The following is a 24,787-nucleotide window of genomic DNA, read 5'->3' as shown; positions in this document are numbered from 1 at the left end:
AATGTTTGAAGAACAATATAAAAAATAATCATAACTTTTGTATAAAATTGTATCCTTGTATATATAGGATATAGGTTGGTATGGTTCTCTTTAGATTGCACATAACTGTGTAATTAGGGACAAATATGAGATTCAAAATTGTTTTGCTGTTCTGCTTTTGACAATAACATCAAGTGCAAATAAGCTGTATACTCATTCTTCATTTTGTTAACCAAAACATAACGACTCGTGATATCATATTTTCAGGCAATTAAATTTGGATCAGTGGCAACACAAAAGGTGAGTGTAATTTTTTGTTTTAATTTGTTATGTATTAATGTTTATAATACAATTTTCAAATCATAGTTTTAAATTTTTAGCTCCACTGTCGACTTTGTCGAGCGGAGCTTATCATATGAGTGATTGTCCGTCGTCGCCCGTGTCAATATTTTACTTTTTCGACTTCTTCTTGAAAACGATAAGCCTGAATGCTTTAATAATTGGTGTACATGTACCTTGGGTAGACCTCTCTCAGATTTGTTCATTTCATGATGATATCTTCAATTCTTTAATTTTGGTGAATATTTTTGTCATTTTTAGTAAAAAGTGATTTTTTCGACTTCTTCTTGAAAACTATAAGCCTGAATGCTTTGATATTTGGTGTATATGTACCTTGGGTAGACCTCTCTCAGATTTGTTCATTTCATGATGATATCTTCAATTCTCTAATTTTGGTGAATATTTTTGTCATTTTTGGTAAAAAGTGATATTTTCAACTTCTTGGTAAAAACCCCAAGTCCAATTGCTTTGATATTACATATATAGGTACTACATGTTGACCTCTCTCAGATTTGTTCATTTCATGATGATATCTTCAATTTTCTAATTTTGATGATTATTTTTGTTATTTTTGGTGAAAAGTGATATTTTTGACTTCTTGTTAAAAACAGCTAGTCTGATTGCTTTGATACTATACATTTGTTCATTTTCTAATGATATCTTCTGTTCTTAATTGAAATGTGCATTGCTAACAGCGGAGCTATCTCAGCTGAGAGGCTGCTTGTTTATTATACATATGTAACTTTGAGTGGCAGTTTAGCAATGTAATCTTTCTCTATTGGCAATATGGCTGGTGTCATTGGAAAGACATCGTTGGGACAACATACTCAAAAAGAGATGATTTCAAGATGAGTTGAGTCATTTTTTTGTTTCCCAAACTGAATTTATTGATATTTAAACAGTATTTAGATCATTAATGAATAACCGCATAACAGTGATTTTAGTGTTTTTTTTGTCCAGTGTGGTAATTTCAGTGAGAACATATGTACTTGATTAAGTTGAAACATTGTAACACATACCAATATTTAGCAATATGTCACATTTGTCATATTTATATATTATTTCATTATTTAATAAATAGAAAAATGAGTGACTACACTTTCAGAAATGCAGTGTATATTTACTATGTCTCTGTTGTATCCAAACTACCAGTAGACATGACACTCTGACTTTTTGTATATTGTGCGAGTTTGATATTAGTTTGTGAGTCAAATGTACTAGTTTCAGATTAACTTCAGGATTTTTTTACAATGTAAGGTTGTTACTCAGGACATTGCAACATTGTTGTGACTACACAAAAAAAGTTGTAAATAATATGTATGATCAATCGTCTGGGGAAGTTAATACAGATATTGATAAACTTTGAAAGGAAATTTTCCAGAGAAGTTGCAAGTTACCGGTACAAATCATATTTACGCCCGCTGTAACAATGTGTACTGTTTATTTTTAGACACAAGAATATGCATATAAAATGAACGAGAGTGTTATTAAACCAACCAAAGATAAAGTGAAAGAAGGCACTTTACTGGATGATCTTTCAAAAGGAACCAAATCACTCGCTAGTAAGGTAAAACCACTTACTGTCTTACACAGGTAGAAATTGTAATGTGCCACCCAGCCTAGCCAGCATTCATAATATGGCTGTTATTTTCTTAGTTTAGGTTTAGTATCAATGCATTTTTTTCTTCAAATTTCCAAAAAGCAAGTCATAGAGGAAAATTTAAGAGGATTTCAAAATATCCCTGTCTCAAAAATGTATCCATGGTCATCAGAAATCTTTCACAGAGCACCATCATCAAATACTTTCACACATACATCATACATATGAACGTCTATTCATTTTATGATCTGATTCAAGATGGTCAAATGTATACCATTTTTTCTAACAACTACTGTTCAGCTGTCATATCTCTTACATGCCTTGACCAATTATGTTCAAAATTTATAGATACATCATATCATATGTTTGACAATCAGATTCAAGATGGCCAAATGGTGGCTATTTTAATGTTAAAATTCATCAAAATAAAGCTTTTCTGCCATTCTGGAGCCAGATCTTGGCACATACTGTAAAACATGTCTCTTTCGTGAACATGCCTTTTTACCGAGAGAACTGATTCGCTAATGACTTCATCATAAATTCAAAATGGCTGCCAAAAAAAGTGATTAGTAGTAATTAGTAATTTTTGAGTCGCAATATGAAAGGCCAATGTTCTGGATGTAATGCAGTAACAATACCCACTTTCTCAAATCCCAGCGTGTGTTCTCACTGGACGAAATAAGCTGTTGTCACAACGTCTTTTATTTGACACCGTCGTTAAAGGGTAGACCAGATCCTAAACACCGTTGTCACACCAGCTCTTGCACAACACTATGTGCCGTGTGAACACAATACGCCGGCCAAACTCCCTCTATTGCCGATTAATTTATGCTTGTCATTACACAAGATGGCATCAGAAAATAAAGTTGTAAAGTGTTTAGTCATGCCTATGTATAGACGGTTGCATTTAGTGCAGACGATGTCACAATGCTCACATCTCAGTGTTTATAACATGTATCCATATTGGTTGCATTTAGTGCATGGCAGGCACCATCAAGTAATCAATGAATTTCTAATTTGTAAAATATGCATCATTGTTGTATCTAATCGAAATTTTGCACACATATACTCTGGGGTAATCCGCAGATATGAACATTGACAAATAAATGATCCGATATCTACTGACAATCACTGACAGCCCTTACCAATACATGAACTATATGATGATTTGTATATATTGGTTCCAGACAGCAATGACACCAAAAAGACTTCCTATTTCAAAATTGTGGTATTTATGCAGGGTAGTTAATGTTGTGATATGCTTACAGGTAGCTGAAGGCACCACTAAAGGCTGGTCTAGTTTCCAGACAATATTTACAGACAAAGACTCATCACTAGACCATGTGAATAATGTACCACATCAAGACTCTCCATTATTAGCCAGTCAAAGAAATGAAGAAAGGATACGGTTAGTACATCAATCTATTCTCATTAATGTATGTATATAACACTTTACTTGAGAACTGCATGTTGAAATACACATTTTTGCCTTTATATGTACTCCCCATCTCTCTCCCTTCCATCTTGGAGGTTGAAGGCGAAAAGAGACCTATATGTAAGAGCAGACCTCTGTTCTGTATTAATAGGTAGAGATCTTTTAGTTTTATTAAAAATACACTACCTACTGCACTTATGCATGACTCATAAAGGTCACACATCTCCACACCTATGCATGACCCCTAAAGGTCACACAACCCCACACCTATGCATGACCCCTAAAGGTCACACATCCCCACACCTATGCATGACCCCTAAAGGTCACACATCCCCACACCTATACATGACCCCTAAAGGTCACACATCCCCACACCTATGCATGACCCCTAAAGGTCACGCATCCCCACACATATGCATGACCCCTAAAGGTCACGCATCCCCACACCTATGCATGACCCCTAACAGTCACACATCCCCACACCTATGCATGACCCCTAATGGTCACACATCCCCACACCTATGCATGACCCCTAAAGGTCACGCATCCCCACACCTATGCATGACCCCTAAAGGTCACGCATCCCCACACCTATGCATGACCCCTAAAGGTCACACATTCCCACTTATGCATGAACCCTAAAGGTCAAACATCCCCACACTTATGCATGAACCCTAAAGGTCACACATCCCCACACCTGTGCATGACCCTAAAGGTCACACATCCCCACATCTATGCATGACCCCTAAAGGTCACGCATCCCCACACATATGCATGACCCCTAATGGTCACACATCCCCACACCTATGCATGACCCCTAATGGTCACACATCCCCACACCTATGCATGACCCCTAACGGTCACACATCCCCACACCTATGCATGACCCCTAATGGTCACACATCCCCACACCTATGCATGACCCCTAAAGATCACACATCCCCACACTTATGCATGAACCCTAAAGGTCACACATTCCCACACTTATGCGTGAACCCTAAAGGTCACACATCCCCCACACTTATGCATGAACCCTAAAGGTCACACATCCCCACACTTATGCATGAACCCTAAAGGTCACACATCCCCACACCTGTGCATGACCCTAAAGGTCACACATCCCCACACCTGTGCATGACCCCTAAAGGTCACACATCCCCACACCTATGCATGACCCCTAAAAGTCACACATCCCGGCATTTGTGCTGACCCCTAAAGGTCGCACATCCCGGCATTTGTGCATGACCCCTAAAGGTCGCACATTGTTGGGGTATTGTCATACAACAGCAATAATTTCCATGACTATATTTAAGGGTCCTACTATTTAACGCCCGGACACGTGAGGGAGTGTCCGGGCACGCGCGGAGGCGAACAGGGGGAATACCTAACACGCGGGGCAGCGGCAGCAATCCTTGTACTGTATAATATTCGTTTATGCTCAAAATTTGAACCGGAGTGGCGAATTCGAGCAGCTATCCACACTTTTTATGATCGACGCCCGGGCATTCCGGCGAGTCGAGTCCGCCATGTTGTTTACTAATTTTGGTTAGCGTTTAACAATAGGACAATACCATTCGATCCATGGGGGTGACAGTCCTACGTATGTGCAGACATTGTCGAAGGACAAGGACAGGAAAAGTTTGTGCAAGTGTGGCGAGAGACTCCCGTAGTTACGCGGAAATTATTTACTTCATGTGAAAAAAAAGCATGTTTCTCATTGTTGTGCTATATTGTATCGTATCATGGATCTAGGTAGTCCTGCGTACAGTCTATGGAGGTACGCCGGGCTGTGGTGGGGTCGTCTATCAACCAAACGCGCTCCCGTACATACAGCACTGTATTCAGGGCTAGCATCCAAGAGCTTCGTGGTTGTGTTATAATGTTATAACCATAATACGTATCGAGACCAAACATAATTTGTCGATAATCGAGTGTTGCAAGAAAAAGTGAGATTGTCGCAAAATGTAGCAAATCGTTTTCAAAACAGTGCCGCTAAGAAAGTCTCGCTTTGTTTGCGCCCACTGTAAAACATGTATAGTAAACAAACCGCCCTTTTAGAAAATATTTTTATTAAAAATAAGTACAAGTCAACTAAAACGAAAATTAAAACATGTATAGTAAATAGACAGACACCCCGCCCTAGTGGAAAATATTTTTATTCAAAATCATTCAAAGTACAAGTCAACTAAAACGAAAATTAAAACATGTATAGTAAATAGACAGACACCCCGCCCTTGTGGAAAATATTTTTATTCAAAATTATTCGAAATTGACAATGCTATGATAAACGTGTTTTTCGTTGTCGCTATAATGCAGTATCAGAACTCCAAGTTAAAATATTAACGGGGAAGTACAATTGCGCATGCCTCCCATTAGTTCCAAAGAACGGCATTATCACGTCGGTATGTTCAATGGTCCACACTGAATACAATGGCATAACACTAATAGTTTTGAAAAAAATACATTAACACGTCGGCAAGTTCAATCGTTCACACCTAAGACAATGGCATAACTCTGTAATAGTTCTGAAAAAGCAAAACATTAACATGTCGGCAAGTTCAATCGTCCACACCGAAGACAATGTCATAACTCTGTAATAGTTCTGAAAAGAAGGTGTTATCATGTCGGCAAGTTAAATTGTTCAAACTAAAAGCAACGTCATACACTGATTTAAAAAAAAAAAAAAAAGATCGAAAAGATCGATCACGGGGCGTGTATACAGAAAACTACTGGTATGAAGCTCGCCAACTGGGCTTGGGATCTCTCCATCGCGTCAAGTGGTCATTCATTCGCAAACGTGAATTCGTACAGCGGGCGATGAACTAAACTTGACCTTTCGATGTGTCGCTTCCAAAGCGTTGTGATACTCTCTTTATTACTACCTATATTTAATAAAAGTGGGAACGTCATTCAGTTTCATTGTTAACGGCAGATTACACTAGCGCACCGGAAGCATGTGTGCGAATAGAGGTCATAGCCGTCGCATCGCGATTTTATAGTAGCTCACATACTGGACTCACACCCTGCTCGGGGATCATGTGGTCCGTGTTACGAGCCCGGCCGTTACAAATTGGTCTGGGATCAGCTTGTAAATAATCTACTGTAACTATACACTGCACAAACAAATTACAAAAGATTCCATAAAATAGAAATACAAGGTGGCGTTTATCACGCCATTAATTTATTCAAGACCTTTTGTTACCTGTTATAGCTCCAACAGAAACAACAAATGCTTTGTCTCTCGACGCAACTCGCCCTGGTTATGTAAATGTTTTCCCTTACCATCAGGCTCCAAGCCGGAACAAATGACAACCTTTTTTTTCTGAATTACACAAGTTCATCATATTTGGTATGTCATGTTTATTTGAAAAAAAACGTGCCTTGCTTGGGTTGAACCACGGTTACTAAAAATAGTGACCGTGGTTGAACTGAATTAGGGACAGTATATGTTCCCCTCTCTGTTGTAGTTGTACAATAGAGTGTCAATCACAGCTGAATATGTGTCGCGGCGTCAACACTTTGAAATATGTGGACGAAACGTAACATATTCCGTACGCTATACTGTGCACGAGATTGACCCAACTCTGTGTTTTCGACAAGAGGTATAAACCAGGTTTACCGTAAACTGCGTGTACAATAAGAAATTTACCGCATGCTGTAAGAGTGGGGACAGGGGGTGGGTGACTGGTACAGGAAAAAGGCATCTTAAGTTTTTACAGGAAGTTACCATTTACAATAAAAAAATCGATTTTTACACTTAAAGATATATTTGATATTTTGTGTTTAAGAATCTATATTGAAAGCTTAATGTGGAAAATGCTTTATACACTTACAAAATATACGATCTTTGTACAAATCATGGATGAATAAAACGGTTGATTACATTTTAAGTCTTGTCCATGGCTACGAATATACGTTTTTAGCTCTGCTGTCGACTTTGTCGAGCGGAGCTTATCATATGAGTGATTGTCCGTCGTTCGTGTCAATGTTTTACTTTTTCGACTTCTTCTTGAAAACTACAAGCCTGAATGCTTTGATACTTGGTGTATATGTACCTTGGGTAGACCTCTCTTAGGTTTGTTCATTTCGTGATGATATCTTCAATTCTCTAATTTTGGTGAATATTTTTGTCATTTTTGGTAAAAAGTGATATTTTAGACTTCTTGTTAAAAACCGCAAGTCCAATTGCTTTGATATTACATATATAGGTACTACATGTGGACCTCTCTCAGATTTGTTAATTTTGTGATGATACTTTCAATTCTCTAATTTTGGTAAATATTTTTGTAATTTTTGGTAAAAAGTGATATTTTCGACTTCTTGTTAAAAACCAATAGTTCAATTGCTTTGATATTACATATATAGATACTACATGTAGACCTTTCTCAGATTTGTTCATTTTGTGATGATATCTTCAGTTCTCTAATTTTGGTGAATATTTTTGTCATTTTTGGTAAAAAGTGATATTTTCGACTTCTTGTTGAAAACTGTAAGTCCGATTGCTTTGATATTACATATATAGGTACTACATGTGGACCTCTCTCAGATTTGTTTGTTTTGTGATGATATCTTCAATTCTCTATTTATTTTGGTGAATATTTTTGTAATTTTTGGTAAAAAGTGATATTTTTGACTTCTTGTTAAAAACTGTAAGTCCGATTGCTTTGATACTATTCATATTGTTCATTTTCTAATGATGTCTTCAGTTCTTTAATTGAAATGTGCATTGCTAACAGCGGAGCTATCTCAGCCGATAGGCTGCTTGTTTATTTGTTTGAATTACATTACAAAGTATACAAACATTGGACGAAAATATCCCCTCTGTACCGTACACGAGATTTACCAAACTCTGTACCGTTCACGATATTTACCGTATACAAACTTGCACTGCAACAGGAAACACAAAGACGTTACGATATTCTTAGGATACCGACTTCATTGCAAGTGTACGTAGCATTGTCACCTGCATACAATGCTGTGTTTACGGGGACACATAACAATGAGAAAACAACATGAGGTGAATAATTTCTGCGTAACAGACGTCTTACATGGTCATTTTTAAATGAATCTTACTAAAAAATACTACGGGAGTCTCGCCACACTTCCACAAACTTGTCCTGTCCTTGTCCTTTGACAATGTCGGCACATTCGTAGGACTGTCACCCCCATGGATCGAATGGTATTGTCCTATTGTTAAACGCTAACCAAAATTAGTAAACAACATGGCGGACTCGACTCGCCGGAATGCCCGGGCGTCGATCATAAAAAGTGTGGTTAGCTGCTCGAATTCGCCACTCCGGTTCAAATTTTGAGCATAAACGAATATTATACAGTACAAGGATTGCTGCCGCTGCCCCGCGCGTTAGGTATTCCCCCCTGTTCGCCTCCGCGCGTGCCCGGACACTCCCTCGCGTGTCCGGGCGTTAAATAGTAGGACCGATATTTAAGTTGTTCTAGATTAAACTGTCAATGACAGCTGCTTGAATTTTTCTTTTCAAAATATAATAACATTCTTATTTTATATATTGAAATTTTACATAGACCAGTATAATAATCAAATGTTTGTTGCCAAAACCAAAATAAGTTGTACATAAGTTATACAGTCTCTTACAGCTAGCATTTGAATTGTGTAAACCAACATGTTGTACATGTCTTGTATGTGTTGTTGGGAAAAAAATGATATACATGGACAGTCGGGAAGTGTGAGACGTTACTGTAATTTGACACTATCCAACACAATTGGAATGTGCAGTGCTACCCAAGAGTAAAGTTTTATTTAACTTTTAACATACTGTTGCAATCTCCCTTTCTTTCTCTATATCTCATGGCATTACCTCAAACCCTAACCTCAACTTTTGTCAATGTTCACAAAATAAAATCTGCATAATTTGTTCCAAATATTTTTCAAAAATTAGATCAAGGCGTGTAGCCAATGGAAAAGTGAAAATGGAAACAGTATTTGGTCTAACATTAAAATAGAAATTACAAACTAATTTGTAAAATTTTGATGGAAAAATTGTGCAGATGAATGAGTTATCACATGACCTGCTGAAAGCCTCTGTGAATAGTCAGAAATGGGAAAATAGTGTCAGCAGGTTAAGATAGCTTTTATAATGTGTAAATTTATCTAATAAATTAATTCAGATTATTAATAGTATTAGTAATTGATGCTGAAATAAATATAGAATTATGGTAATCATTAATCTTTAATATTAATATGGATATCGCATTCATGTAACATCTGTTGGATACCAAGATGTTGATGCTACTTTTGTGTGCTTCTAGACAAACACTCAAATAGTAATTTTTTCAAATATGCCAGTTGTATGTTTCATGATCACATTTTGTTTCTACCACTGATATCACTATCGTGAAAATGTTATTTATGTGGACATTAGCGTGTTAGATCTATTAAAAGCACATAATATGCTGACTTAAATGATTTGTTCAGGTAGAATTGTACTCAATATTATGCATGTGAAATTCCATGTTACAAAGATGACGAAAATCAAATGAAAATATTTTATCTTACTTGGTTCAGAAAAAATGGACATGTAACATGTCTTGTCTGTTTTGGGCATTTTATCATTTTTTTCTCTATGGCAAGCATATATCTCACAATTTGGGTTGTTGACATGGAGTGAAAAAAAAATATATATATTGTCATAGCATGTACTTGTTCATGTGTGTTTTCATTGTGGTCTGTGGAAGCCACTGCCAAATTGCAATTTTATTTATAATTTTAGACCGTTTTTTGCGACAGTGAATTAGAAAAATCCACATACTAAAACAATTAATTTTAAGCAGATTGTCAAATATTCATCTCAGTTCTGAAGATAATTCATTTGGGGAATTGGGAACTCCTACAGTATCTTTTTTGTCAGTGTGTATGTATATCCTTAACAAAAAATATCAAAATAAAGTCTGGTTGGTATCGGTGGTACATGTGGCCTTGAAACCTGCAATGGTTGATTCTAGCTGCTGCAGCACTGCAATTTGCTCTCCTGATGAAATAGTTTCTTTTAATTTGCATCTCAGCTAACACAATTATAAATGTAATATTGTCGCAGGACGCATACCAATTCTTCATCTGTATATCATCATCATCATTTATCCTCCTTTATGTGCACATTCTCTTCTCTTTTTAGTCCCCGTTCGGACGCAGTCCGAAAACGGGGACTTATGTTTTGCCCTGTGTGCGTCCGTGCGTCCGTGCGTCCGTGATCACCTGTATCTCGAACATGCATGGACCGATTAAGTTCAAACTTCACTCATACATCACACATTATATGGGACATATGCACATGCATTTTTTTCATCATCCGATTAACGATAGCCGAATAGCGGCCATTTTAAGGCCGAAAATGCATCAAAATCGCACATTTTCACCATTCCGGACCCGGATCTCAGTTATGCATGGACGGATTTTGTTCAAATTTGGTACATACATTAAACATAATAGGACCTTGATGCACGTCATTTTTTTTTTTGGATCGGGTTCGAAATGGCCGACTGGCGGCCATTTTGTTTTAAAGAATTCAGTTCTGGATCTGTATCTGAGACATGCTTGGATTGATCGAGTTCAAACTTCACACACACAAGGTACATCATGTCACAAATATGTATGTGCATTTGTTTCATGATCTCATTAACGATAGCCAAATGGCGGCCACTTTAAGGCCGAAAATGCATTGAAATCGCACATTTTCACCATTCCGGACCCGGATCTCAGTTATGCATGGACGGATTTCATTCAAATTTGGTACATACATTAAACATAATAGGACCTTGATGCACGTCATTTTTTTTTTCGGATCAAGTTCGAAATAGCCGACTAGCGGCCATTTTGTTTTAAAGAATTCAGTTCTGGATCCGCATCTGAGACATGTCTGGATTGATCAAGTTCAAACTTCACACACACAAGGTACATCATGTCACAAATATGTATGTGCATTTGTTTCATGATCTCATTAACGATAGCCAAATGGGGGCCGCTTTAAGGCCGAAAATGCATTGAAATCGCACATTTTCACCATTCCGGACCCAGATCTCAGTTATGCATGGACGGATTTCATTCAAATTTGGTACATACATTAAACATAATAGGACCTTGATGCACGTCATTTTTTTTTCCGGATCAAGTTCGAAATAGCCGACTGGCGGCCATTTTGTTTTAAAGAATTCAGTTCTGGATCCGTATCCGAGACATGTCTGGATTGATCAAGTTCAAACTTCACACACACAAGGTACATCATGTCACAAATATGTATGTGCATTTGTTTCATGATCTCATTAACGATAGCCAAATGGGGGCCGCTTTAAGGCCGAAAATGCATTGAAATCGCACATTTTCACCATTCCGGACCCGTATCTCAGTTATGCATGGATGGATTTTGTTCAAATTTGGTACATACATTAAACATAATAGGACCTTGATGCACGTCTTTTTTTTTTTCGGATCAAGTTCGAAATGGCCGACTGGCGGCCATTTTGTTAAAGAATTCAGTTCTGGATCCGTATCCAAGACATGTCTGGATTGATCAAGTTCAAACTTCACACACACATGGTACATCATGTCACAAATAGATATGTGCATTTGTTTCATGATCTGCTTAACAATAGCGGAATGATGGCCATTTTAAGGCCGAAAATGCATCAAAATCACGTATTTTCACAATTCCAGAACCGGATCTCAGTCATGCATGGATGGATTTTGTTCAAATTTGGTACATACATTAAACATAATAGGACCTTGATGCACGTCTTTTTTTTCCGGATCAAGTTCGAAATGGCCGACTGGCGGCCATTTTGTTAAAGAATTCAGTTCTGGATCCGTATCCAAGACATGTCTGGATTGATCAAGTTCAAACTTCACACACACATGGTACATCATGTCACAAATAGATATGTGCATTTGTTTCATGATCTGCTTAACAATAGCGGAATGATGGCCATTTTAAGGCCGAAAATGCATCAAAATCACGTATTCTCACAATTCCAGAACCGGATCTCAGTCATGCATGGATGGATTTTGTTCAGATTTAGCACAATGTGTTGTACATATGCAGGTGCATTTCGGTCATGATCTGCTTTGAATGTATATGTCACTCAAATATGAACGGAACGGGGACGTGTCATTGACAATGACTTGTCTATTCTGTTTTTCATAATAATATCTTTTCTGGTTATATTTCCATTGAGTTCTTTCATCTCCAATTTGTTGTCGCCTGAGCTTGCTTAAAGTCTGACGTTTCACATTTAATGTACTTCCTGCATGGCACTCTCTGAATGTCTTAAATTTTCGTGATTCAATCTTCCCATTTTGTTTCACTAAATTACATGGAAGTCAAGCCATTAAAAACATTCTAGCATGCTCCTCTCCCATTGTTATGTTTCTATGTTTTTTTAAGTGCATAACATATTTTTGTTTGTCTTGCTCATTGCTTCTTAGCATCCTGTACGTATGCTCTTACTGACTTTGCTCTTGGCATGTCTAGCTAGCTGCGTTAGGGGCAGGGAGTGTTCACCTGTGTTTGTCCCTTCATTTTTCATCTACATCCAGAAATATGGATCCTGATGATAGCAATACACCTTTATTGTACGACAGACCCCCCTCTCCGGCACAGGAAGTTGACGAAGATAACTGGAACTGGGATGCGACTGATTGGAATAAACCTGTGACTAATAATGTTGGTCATAGCAACACGAATGATAGCTGGAATAACCAGTGGGATGACGGCACTGCTGGTACTGCCGATTTATTAGGGCTAGATGATGACGATGAACAGTAAGTTTTCATAATCCAGGAAGGTTGCATTTACGTTTTATACTATTTCATCAATAAATAATACCCCATTCTTTCTTTCTGATAAAATTATCAAATATGCTCAAAAAACCCGTTGACACTCGAGATGACTGCTAGAGTAACATGCTGCAGATGGCTTGGATTGATACAACTCTTGTATGCTGTTGTAAACCTAAGAGAAAATATCGTGGAAGTTGTAGAATTATTTGTAATTGAGTATGGCTTCATTTGTTCCACTATGGTTTCTCTTTCAGGGACAAAGTAAGTGCCAAAATGAATCATTCAGCACCTAAAGGTAAACTAACTCTTGAAGACACCTGGGATGATGCTGGTGGGTGGGACGAGGCTGCCTGGGAAGCTGTGGAAACAGAAATCAGTACAAAGAAAAACTCCAAGCGAGATTAAGTCATTAACAACCTAGCAAAGAGATGTATCATTTGGGAAAAACAGGAATTGTCACCTGGAAAGAGGCGATATACCATTTAATGAACCTATGAACCTGGGAAGAGGATGTATTATTTCATGAACTAGAAAATATGAACCGGGGAAGAAGACATACGTTTTGCGAAATTTGTAATTTCCATCCTAGGAAGAGGATATATTAATTAATGAATTAAAAATATTAACCTTGAAAGAGGATGTATTATTTGCACAATGGCTGCCAACCTAGATATGCAAAATATAATGCTCAACAATTTAAATAATTAGGTTAAAATATTCAATTTCAACATTTCATGTGAAAGCTAACCTTAGGGTTCGGTAATATTTTTGTCTGTTTGTCTGTTTGTGTGCCCCAAATTAAGTATTTTGAACATTGAGTTTTTGTAGGAATGTACTGTGCTTCCTTGGTCAAACATTATCGCTGCCAAATATTTTTAGACAGAGGTGGAAACGTTGTTTTTAATGAGGTACATTTTATTTTTATCAGTTGTGCAGTAATTGGGAGTGGTAATAGCTGAGCACATTTATTCGACTGAAATTAATTTTAACAAAATTAACATCTTTCTGTAATACTAAAAACTATCTTACTAGTATTCTAATTCCCTTATTTGAATTATATAATATTTTGACCAATCAGAAAATACTTTACAGTTCTAAAAAATCTAGGTTGCCCAGCTTTGTTCATTCCCTTGTCAAATCAGTTAAAATTTGATGTCATTATTACCAGTTCCTATGAGTTTGTATATGTTCTTTGCGATATTGCAGATACTACAGCGTACTGTATGTTAGATAGTGCAAATAATAATACTATTTCGAATAGTCTTGCTTAATAATGAATGTAGAATCATCAACCATCATACACGCAAATAAACAAAGAGAATGCTCGTTTCAGATTAAATTGTCGGTGATTAATACCTGCTTTATAAATTATTTTTAGTAAAAAATCAATATTAATAACAGGGATGATGTATTTAGCCTGAAAAATTCAGCGATGATGGTCTTATTTATAAGTTTGATTCTGTCAATCTATGCTCTTTTCACAGGTGAATTCTATAATACAAAATAAAAGCCCTTTTACATTTTCTTCGTGATTGTATGGTGGTTATAGCGCAGTCTAAAAACAATTTTTCTGTAAATAAACAGTGTTTCACTGACTCGTGTTTACAAATTATCAAAACCATTATTAAACAATCCTGCCCTTGTACGATTAACTAAGATGTATGTATATATTATAGTAAAAAAGCTTTTTTTGCTCTTTTGTGACTAGAATCACTTCTAAGTGAAGCAAACTGCACATGTTAACATTATTATATTTGCTCTATTAGAAGCGCATCATAATTGCACACCGAATCACAACTTATTTTGAACATACACATACCTCTGTAATTTACAAGGGTACATGCACTACTAATAAAGCAAATATGTCATCCTCGTTAATTTCTCCTAGAATGTCAGTATTTCATATAAATTGTTATAATATCCGACATGTACCTATGAAGAAATAGCACATTAGGAACCACTGAATGTACCATTAGCTATTATTCAGATTTAGTCTTCGACTGATCATGAGGTGACCACATATCTACTCATCTGTAAAACTTGTGCCTATTAAAGGTTGTAATTTGGAATAATTCCCAGTATTATCGATATGTGTGCAAGGAAATGTGCATTGGTAATACTGAGTTTTCAAGCAATATTTACTTTTATTTGTGTGATACTACTTGATACTAATATAAAGATTTACATAATATGGGGGAAATCTGTGCTTTTCATCCAATATCAAATTACTGTAAAACGCTTTGAAATAGCTGTGTCATTTTTGAGTTTGGCGAATTTGCCAACTACTTTTACTCTGTATTCTCTGTAACGTTTCCTTTTTTTGTCATCTGTGTGACCTTATAAAATGTACATTGACTTGTCTACAATAGACCTGTCCCATAATATATTATAATAAAACATGCCTTCATCATATTGTTGTGAGCTATTACTGTTATGTTACCAGTGTGTCCTCTTATAGGACTGATTTGCTTGGTTAATGCACATTAACAATACATATTTAAGGTTATTGTCACACCTATTGTCAATTCTAATTGTATTGATTGACACGCCTCCTCCCTCCATACAAAATTAAAACAGAACTTTTCATGCTTTTCAATGATTTTAGATGTTGATCCTGGTAGCAAGGAATGTACATGAACCAACTTTTGTAAAAACTGTATTGTAGCGTTTCTGAGGTTATTCGTCACAGTTGGAATATTGAATGTTTCTTGCAGATGTTCGGCAATAATCTCGGCTTTATACTCTCATAATTGGACTAACTGCACATAAAGTTAGGATACTCAAATCGTTACCAGGTGATCAAGGTAGAAACAAAAAATGTTTCATACTGCATAAACTGTTCATGTTTATTTGTATAGTATATCTACGACAGTCAATTCTTCTATCTAACATTGTTAACGTACCGAGTTACACCCATCTGTTCATATAGGTGATTGTTCGTCATGGTCATCTGTCAACAATTATTGCATTTTCTACTCCTTGAAAACTACCAGCTCAATTGATACTGGGTTTGTAGGTACCTTGGGTGGACCTTTGTCAGATTTGTTCATTTCAGGACTATATCTTCATTTCAATGTAATTTTTGGACCAATGGTATAAAAAAAAAAAAATGCTATTTTGGACTATTTTTCAAAACTACCAGCACAATTGATTTGATATGTTTTATTTAAGTATGCTGGGTGGCTCTCTATCAGATTTGTTCATTTAGTGTCAATAACATTTATTTTTGGCAAATATTTTTGTAATTTTTGAATTGTTCTTGTACATTGCCAATTATTTTTGTTAATCTTGCAATCTGGTATATACACTGTTTCATTATTGATGCATAGTTTCTAGACTTGCCACTCTGGCAATTTCTGTCAATAATATATTTTTGTGTACTATTTTATAGGCGGAAATACAATTGCCCACAATTAGTCTTTGCAGTTGGCGCATCTGTATGATATGAGGTTTTTACGAGGATACTGCAAAGTATGCACAGAGATAGTACAGCGGTATCGACTGATACACAGCAGAAGTTGATGCAACAGCGTACTGTCTGAGTGCATACTTTGTAGTATCCTCGTAATAACCTTATTATTGTACGTCTTTTCCTATCAGGAATACATCATAGGAATCCAAAACGTTTAGAACAGATTTTACTAACTTCTTTGTGTGGGGTCCGGTCAAACCCTGGGGGCAGCCATGTCTGTTGTATGAGATCCGAAATGTATGGTGGAGCCAACTGATGAAGAGCTTTGTATGTAATGAGTATTTTGAATTGGATTCTGAAGCCAGTGCAACTGTTGGAGTATTGGTGTCATATGATTAAACTTTTCTGTGTGAGTAATGAGACGAGCAGCACTATTCTGGGCTCTTCGTAACTGATTTAGTTGTGCAGTTGGTAAGCCACATAGCAGAGCATTGCAGTAGTCCAGTTTAGCGACAAGAGTTGAGTGAACAGCTTGAGGCAAATTTCTGTAGATAAGTACTGTCGAATTTGTCCTATACATCTAATGTTGAAGTAAATACTTTGGCCATATGGTGATTTTATTTCGAATTGAAGAGTATTATCAAATACAACTCCAAGGTTGCATGCAGCTATGACTGGCTCAATGACTAGAATTAACATGGATACTGCTGACAGGACAAGGAGTATGGTCAAATTTGGATTAAATGAGCAAAACTTCTGTTTTTCCATCGTTGAGTTGTAGCTTGTTGAGTGTCATCCACTTCTTGATGTCATGTAGACAATGTCCCATTTGTGTAACTGCATTTGAAGTGTTGGCTCTGGTGAATGTTAAACACAGTTGACTAACATCGGCATATTGGTGAAATTCCAGACTATGTTGACGAATGATCTGACCGAGTGGATATATGTAGAGTGAGAGTACTGACCCTTGGGGTACGCCACAATGAAGAAGAGTTTTTGATGAGTAGTGCCTTTTTATATTGATGGATTGATCTCTGTCTCTTGCATATGAAAATAACCATTGATAAGTTGACCCACAACACAAATGAAGTTGAGACGACCATACTGGTACAGGGAATATTTGATAAGGTGACCCACAACACAAATGAAGTTGAGACGACCATACTGGTACAGGGAATATTTGATAAGGTGACCCACAGCGCAAATGAAGTTGAGACAACCATACTGGTACAGGCAATATTTTGGAAGTTGACCCACAGCACAAATGTAGTTGAGACAACCATACTGGTACAGGGAATATTTGATAAGGTGACCCACAGCGCAAATGAAGTTGAGACAACCATACTGGTACAGGGAATATTTGATAAGGTGACCCACAGCGCAAATGAAGTTGAGACAACCATACTGGTACAGGCAATATTTTGGAAGTTGACCCACAGCACAAATGAAGTTGAGACAACCATACTGGTACAGGCAATATTTTGGAAGTTGACCCACAGCACAAATGTAGTTGAGACAACCATACTGGTACAGGGAATATTTGATAAGGTGACCCACAGCGCAAATGAAGTTGAGACAACCATACTGGTACAGGCAATATTTTGGAAGTTGACCCACAGCACAAATGTAGTTGAGACAACCATACTGGTGCAGGGAATATTTGATAAGGTGACCCACAGCGCAAATGAAGTTGAGACAACCATACTGGTACAGGCAATATTTTGGAAGTTGACCCACAGCACAAATGTAGTTGAGACAACCATACTGGTACAGGGAATATTTGATAAGGTGACCCACAGCGCAAATGAAGTTGAGACAACCATACTGGTACAGGCAATATTTTGGAAGTTGACCCACAGCACAAATGTAGTTGAAACAACCATACTGACACAGGCAATATTTTGGAAGTTGACCCACAACACAAATGAAGTTGAGACAACCATACTGGTAGAGGGAATATTTGATAAGGTGACCCACAGCGCAAATGAAGTTGAGACAACCATACTGGTACAGGCAATATTTTGGAAGTTGACCCACAGCACAAATGAAGTTGAGACAACCATACTGGTACAGGCAATATTTTGGAAGTTGACCCACAGCACAAATGTAGTTGAGACAACCATACTGGTACAGGGAATATTTGATAAGGTGACCCACAGCGCAAATGAAGTTGAGACAACCATACTGGTACAGGGAATATTTGATAAGGTGACCCACAGCGCAAATGAAGTTGAGACAACCATACTGGTACAGGCAATATTTTGGAAGTTGACCCACAGCACAAATGAAGTTGAGACAACCATACTGGTACAGGCAATATTTTGGAAGTTGACCCACAGCACAAATGTAGTTGAGACAACCATACTGGTACAGGGAATATTTGATAAGGTGACCCACAGCGCAAATGAAGTTGAGACAACCATACTGGTACAGGCAATATTTTGGAAGTTGACCCACAGCACAAATGTAGTTGAGACAACCATACTGGTGCAGGGAATATTTGATAAGGTGACCCACAGCGCAAATGAAGTTGAGACAACCATACTGGTACAGGCAATATTTTGGAAGTTGACCCACAGCACAAATGTAGTTGAGACAACCATACTGGTACAGGGAATATTTGATAAGGTGACCCACAGCGCAAATGAAGTTGAGACAACCATACTGGTACAGGCAATATTTTGGAAGTTGACCCACAGCACAAATGTAGTTGAGACAACCATACTGACACAGGCAATATTTTGGAAGTTGACCCACAACACAAATGAAGTTGAGACAACCATACTGGTACAAGCAGTATTTTGGAAGTTGACCCACAGCACAAATGTAGTTGAGACAACCATACTGGTACAGGGAATATTTGATAAGGTGACCCACAGCGCAAATGAAGTTGAGACAACCATACTGGTACAGGCAATATTTTGGAAGTTGACCCACAACACAAATGAAGTTGAGACAACCATACTGGTAGAGGGAATATTTGATAAGGTGACCCACAGCGCAAATGAAGTTGAGACAACCATACTGGTACAGGGAATATTTGATAAGGTGACCCACAGCGCAAATGAAGTTGAGACAACCATACTGGTACAGGCAATATTTTGGAAGTTGAACCACAGCACAAATGTGATTGAGACAACCATACTGGTACAGGGAATATTTGATAAGGTGACCCACAGCGCAAATGAAGTTGAGACAACCATACTGGTACAGGCAATATTTTGGAAGTTGACCCACAACACAAATGAAGTTGAGACAACCATACTGGTAGAGGGAATATTTGATAAGGTGACCCACAGCGCAAATGAAGTTGAGACAACCATACTGGTACAGGGAATATTTGATAAGGTGACCCACAGCGCAAATGAAGTTGAGACAACCATACTGGTAGAGGGAATATTTGATAAGGTGACCCACAGCGCAAATGAAGTTGAGACAACCATACTGGTACAGGCAATATTTTGGAAGTTGACCCACAACACAAATGAAGTTGAGACAACCATACTGGCACAGGGAATATTTGATAAGGTGACCCACAGCGCAAATGAAGTTGAGACAACCATACTGGTACAGGCAATATTTTGGAAGTTGACCCACAGCACAAATGAAGTTGAGACAACCATACTGGCACAGGGAATATTTGATAAGGTGACCCACAGCGCAAATGAAGTTGAGACAACCATACTGGTACAGGCAATATTTTGGAAGTTGACCCACAGCACAAATGAAGTTGAGACAACCATACTGGTAGAGGGAATATTTGATAAGGTGACCCACAGCGCAAATGAAGTTGAGACAACCATACTGGTAGAGGGAATATTTGATAAGGTGACCCACAGCACAAATGAAGTTGAGACAACCATACTGGTACAGGCAATATTTTGGAAGTTGACCCACAACACAAATGAAGTTGAGACAACCATACTGGTACAGGCAATATTTTGGAAGTTGACCCACAGCACAAATGTAGTTGAGACAACCATACTGGTACAGGGAATATTTGATAAGGTGACCCACAGCGCAAATGAAGTTGAGACAACCATACTGGTACAGGGAATATTTGATAAGGTGACCCACAGCGCAAATGAAGTTGAGACAACCATACTGGTACAGGCAATATTTTGGAAGTTGACCCACAGCACAAATGAAGTTGAGACAACCATACTGGTACAGGCAATATTTTGGAAGTTGACCCACAGCACAAATGTAGTTGAGACAACCATACTGGTACAGGGAATATTTGATAAGGTGACCCACAGCGCAAATGAAGTTGAGACAACCATACTGGTACAGGCAATATTTTGGAAGTTGACCCACAGCACAAATGTAGTTGAGACAACCATACTGGTGCAGGGAATATTTGATAAGGTGACCCACAGCGCAAATGAAGTTGAGACAACCATACTGGTACAGGCAATATTTTGGAAGTTGACCCACAGCACAAATGTAGTTGAGACAACCATACTGGTACAGGGAATATTTGATAAGGTGACCCACAGCGCAAATGAAGTTGAGACAACCATACTGGTACAGGGAATATTTGATAAGGTGACCCACAGCGCAAATGAAGTTGAGACAACCATACTGGTACAGGCAATATTTTGGAAGTTGACCCACAGCACAAATGAAGTTGAGACAACCATACTGGTACAGGCAATATTTTGGAAGTTGACCCACAGCACAAATGAATTTGAGACAACCATACTGGCACAGGGAATATTTGATAAGGTGACCCACAGCGCAAATGAAGTTGAGACAACCATACTGGTACAGGCAATATTTTGGAAGTTGACCCACAGCACAAATGTAGTTGAGACAACCATACTGGTACAGGGAATATTTGATAAGGTGACCCACAGCGCAAATGAAGTTGAGACAACCATACTGGTACAGGGAATATTTGATAAGGTGACCCACAGCGCAAATGAAGTTGAGACAACCATACTGGTACAGGCAATATTTTGGAAGTTGACCCACAGCACAAATGAAGTTGAGACAACCATACTGGTACAGGCAATATTTTGGAAGTTGACCCACAGCACAAATGTAGTTGAGACAACCATACTGGTACAGGGAATATTTGATAAGGTGACCCACAGCGCAAATGAAGTTGAGACAACCATACTGGTACAGGCAATATTTTGGAAGTTGACCCACAGCACAAATGTAGTTGAGACAACCATACTGGTGCAGGGAATATTTGATAAGGTGACCCACAGCGCAAATGAAGTTGAGACAACCATACTGGTACAGGCAATATTTTGGAAGTTGACCCACAGCACAAATGTAGTTGAGACAACCATACTGGTACAGGGAATATTTGATAAGGTGACCCACAGCGCAAATGAAGTTGAGACAACCATACTGGTACAGGCAATATTTTGGAAGTTGACCCACAGCACAAATGTAGTTGAGACAACCATACTGACACAGGCAATATTTTGGAAGTTGACCCACAACACAAATGAAGTTGAGACAACCATACTGGTACAAGCAGTATTTTGGAAGTTGACCCACAGCACAAATGTAGTTGAGACAACCATACTGGTACAGGGAATATTTGATAAGGTGACCCACAGCGCAAATGAAGTTGAGACAACCATACTGGTACAGGCAATATTTTGGAAGTTGACCCACAACACAAATGAAGTTGAGACAACCATACTGGTAGAGGGAATATTTGATAAGGTGACCCACAGCGCAAATGAAGTTGAGACAACCATACTGGTACAGGCAATATTTTGGAAGTTGACCCACAGCACAAATGAAGTTGAGACAACCATACTGGTACAGGCAATATTTTGGAAGTTGACCCACAGCACAAATGTAGTTGAGACAACCATACTGGTACAGGGAATATTTGATAAGGTGACCCACAGCGCAAATGAAGTTGAGACAACCATACTGGTACAGGGAATATTTGATAAGGTGACCCACAGCGCAAATGAAGTTGAGACAACCATACTGGTACAGGCAATATTTTGGAAGTTGACCCACAGCACAAATGAAGTTGAGACAACCATACTGGTACAGGCAATATTTTGGAAGTTGACCCACAGCACAAATGTAGTTGAGACAACCATACTGGTACAGGGAATATTTGATAAGGTGACCCACAGCGCAAATGAAGTTGAGACAACCATACTGGTACAGGCAATATTTTGGAAGTTGACCCACAGCACAAATGTAGTTGAGACAACCATACTGGTGCAGGGAATATTTGATAAGGTGACCCACAGCGCAAATGAAGTTGAGACAACCATACTGGTACAGGCAATATTTTGGAAGTTGACCCACAGCACAAATGTAGTTGAGACAACCATACTGGTACAGGGAATATTTGATAAGGTGACCCACAGCGCAAATGAAGTTGAGACAACCATACTGGTACAGGCAATATTTTGGAAGTTGACCCACAGCACAAATGTAGTTGAGACAACCATACTGACACAGGCAATATTTTGGAAGTTGACCCACAACACAAATGAAGTTGAGACAACCATACTGGTACAAGCAGTATTTTGGAAGTTGACCCACAGCACAAATGTAGTTGAGACAACCATACTGGTACAGGGAATATTTGATAAGGTGACCCACAGCGCAAATGAAGTTGAGACAACCATACTGGTACAGGCAATATTTTGGAAGTTGACCCACAACACAAATGAAGTTGAGACAACCATACTGGTAGAGGGAATATTTGATAAGGTGACCCACAGCGCAAATGAAGTTGAGACAACCATACTGGTACAGGGAATATTTGATAAGGTGACCCACAGCGCAAATGAAGTTGAGACAACCATACTGGTACAGGCAATATTTTGGAAGTTGAACCACAGCACAAATGTGATTGAGACAACCATACTGGTACAGGGAATATTTGATAAGGTGACCCACAGCGCAAATGAAGTTGAGACAACCATACTGGTACAGGCAATATTTTGGAAGTTGACCCACAACACAAATGAAGTTGAGACAACCATACTGGTAGAGGGAATATTTGATAAGGTGACCCACAGCGCAAATGAAGTTGAGACAACCATACTGGTACAGGGAATATTTGATAAGGTGACCCACAGCGCAAATGAAGTTGAGACAACCATACTGGTAGAGGGAATATTTGATAAGGTGACCCACAGCGCAAATGAAGTTGAGACAACCATACTGGTACAGGCAATATTTTGGAAGTTGACCCACAACACAAATGAAGTTGAGACAACCATACTGGCACAGGGAATATTTGATAAGGTGACCCACAGCGCAAATGAAGTTGAGACAACCATACTGGTACAGGCAATATTTTGGAAGTTGACCCACAGCACAAATGAAGTTGAGACAACCATACTGGCACAGGGAATATTTGATAAGGTGACCCACAGCGCAAATGAAGTTGAGACAACCATACTGGTACAGGCAATATTTTGGAAGTTGACCCACAGCACAAATGAAGTTGAGACAACCATACTGGTAGAGGGAATATTTGATAAGGTGACCCACAGCGCAAATGAAGTTGAGACAACCATACTGGTAGAGGGAATATTTGATAAGGTGACCCACAGCACAAATGAAGTTGAGACAACCATACTGGTACAGGCAATATTTTGGAAGTTGACCCACAACACAAATGAAGTTGAGACAACCATACTGGTACAGGCAATATTTTGGAAGTTGACCCACAGCACAAATGTAGTTGAGACAACCATACTGGTACAGGGAATATTTGATAAGGTGACCCACAGCGCAAATGAAGTTGAGACAACCATACTGGTACAGGGAATATTTGATAAGGTGACCCACAGCGCAAATGAAGTTGAGACAACCATACTGGTACAGGCAATATTTTGGAAGTTGACCCACAGCACAAATGAAGTTGAGACAACCATACTGGTACAGGCAATATTTTGGAAGTTGACCCACAGCACAAATGTAGTTGAGACAACCATACTGGTACAGGCAATATTTTGGAAGTTGACCCACAGCACAAATGTAGTTGAGACAACCATACTGGTACAGGGAATATTTGATAAGGTGACCCACAGCGCAAATGAAGTTGAGACAACCATACTGGTACAGGCAATATTTTGGAAGTTGACCCACAGCACAAATGAAGTTGAGACAACCATACTGGTACAGGCAATATTTTGGAAGTTGACCCACAGCACAAATGTAGTTGAGACAACCATACTGGTACAGGCAATATTTTGGAAGTTGACCCAC

General features: G+C 38.3%; 1 protein-coding gene across 2 annotated transcripts in view; it reads left to right on the top strand.

The window, feature by feature from the left end:
• The window catches only part of LOC102805776 (ADP-ribosylation factor GTPase-activating protein 1-like), a 29,109-nt gene extending 13,539 nt beyond the window's left edge, over window positions 1–15,570 (top strand). The window contains exons 8-12 of one of the 2 annotated variants that reach the window (XM_085493412.1): window positions 247–279; window positions 1,769–1,885; window positions 3,187–3,326; window positions 12,961–13,140; window positions 13,413–15,570. In XM_085493412.1, coding sequence (XP_085349538.1) covers window positions 247–279; window positions 1,769–1,885; window positions 3,187–3,326; window positions 12,961–13,140; window positions 13,413–13,563 — 621 coding nt within the window. In that variant the 3' untranslated portion in view covers window positions 13,564–15,570. Of the gene's footprint in view, window positions 1–246; window positions 280–1,768; window positions 1,886–3,186; window positions 3,327–12,915; window positions 13,141–13,412 lie in introns of both variants that reach the window. The other variant, XM_085493411.1, reaches the window with a different exon arrangement.
• The last annotated feature ends 9,217 nt before the right edge of the window (window positions 15,571–24,787 follow it).

Source organism: Saccoglossus kowalevskii, chromosome 18 (genome assembly GCF_978046115.1).
Source record: "Saccoglossus kowalevskii chromosome 18, keSacKowa6.1, whole genome shotgun sequence".
Taxonomy (NCBI): Eukaryota; Metazoa; Hemichordata; class Enteropneusta; family Harrimaniidae; genus Saccoglossus; species Saccoglossus kowalevskii.
This window is presented reverse-complemented; position numbering and strand designations above follow the sequence as displayed.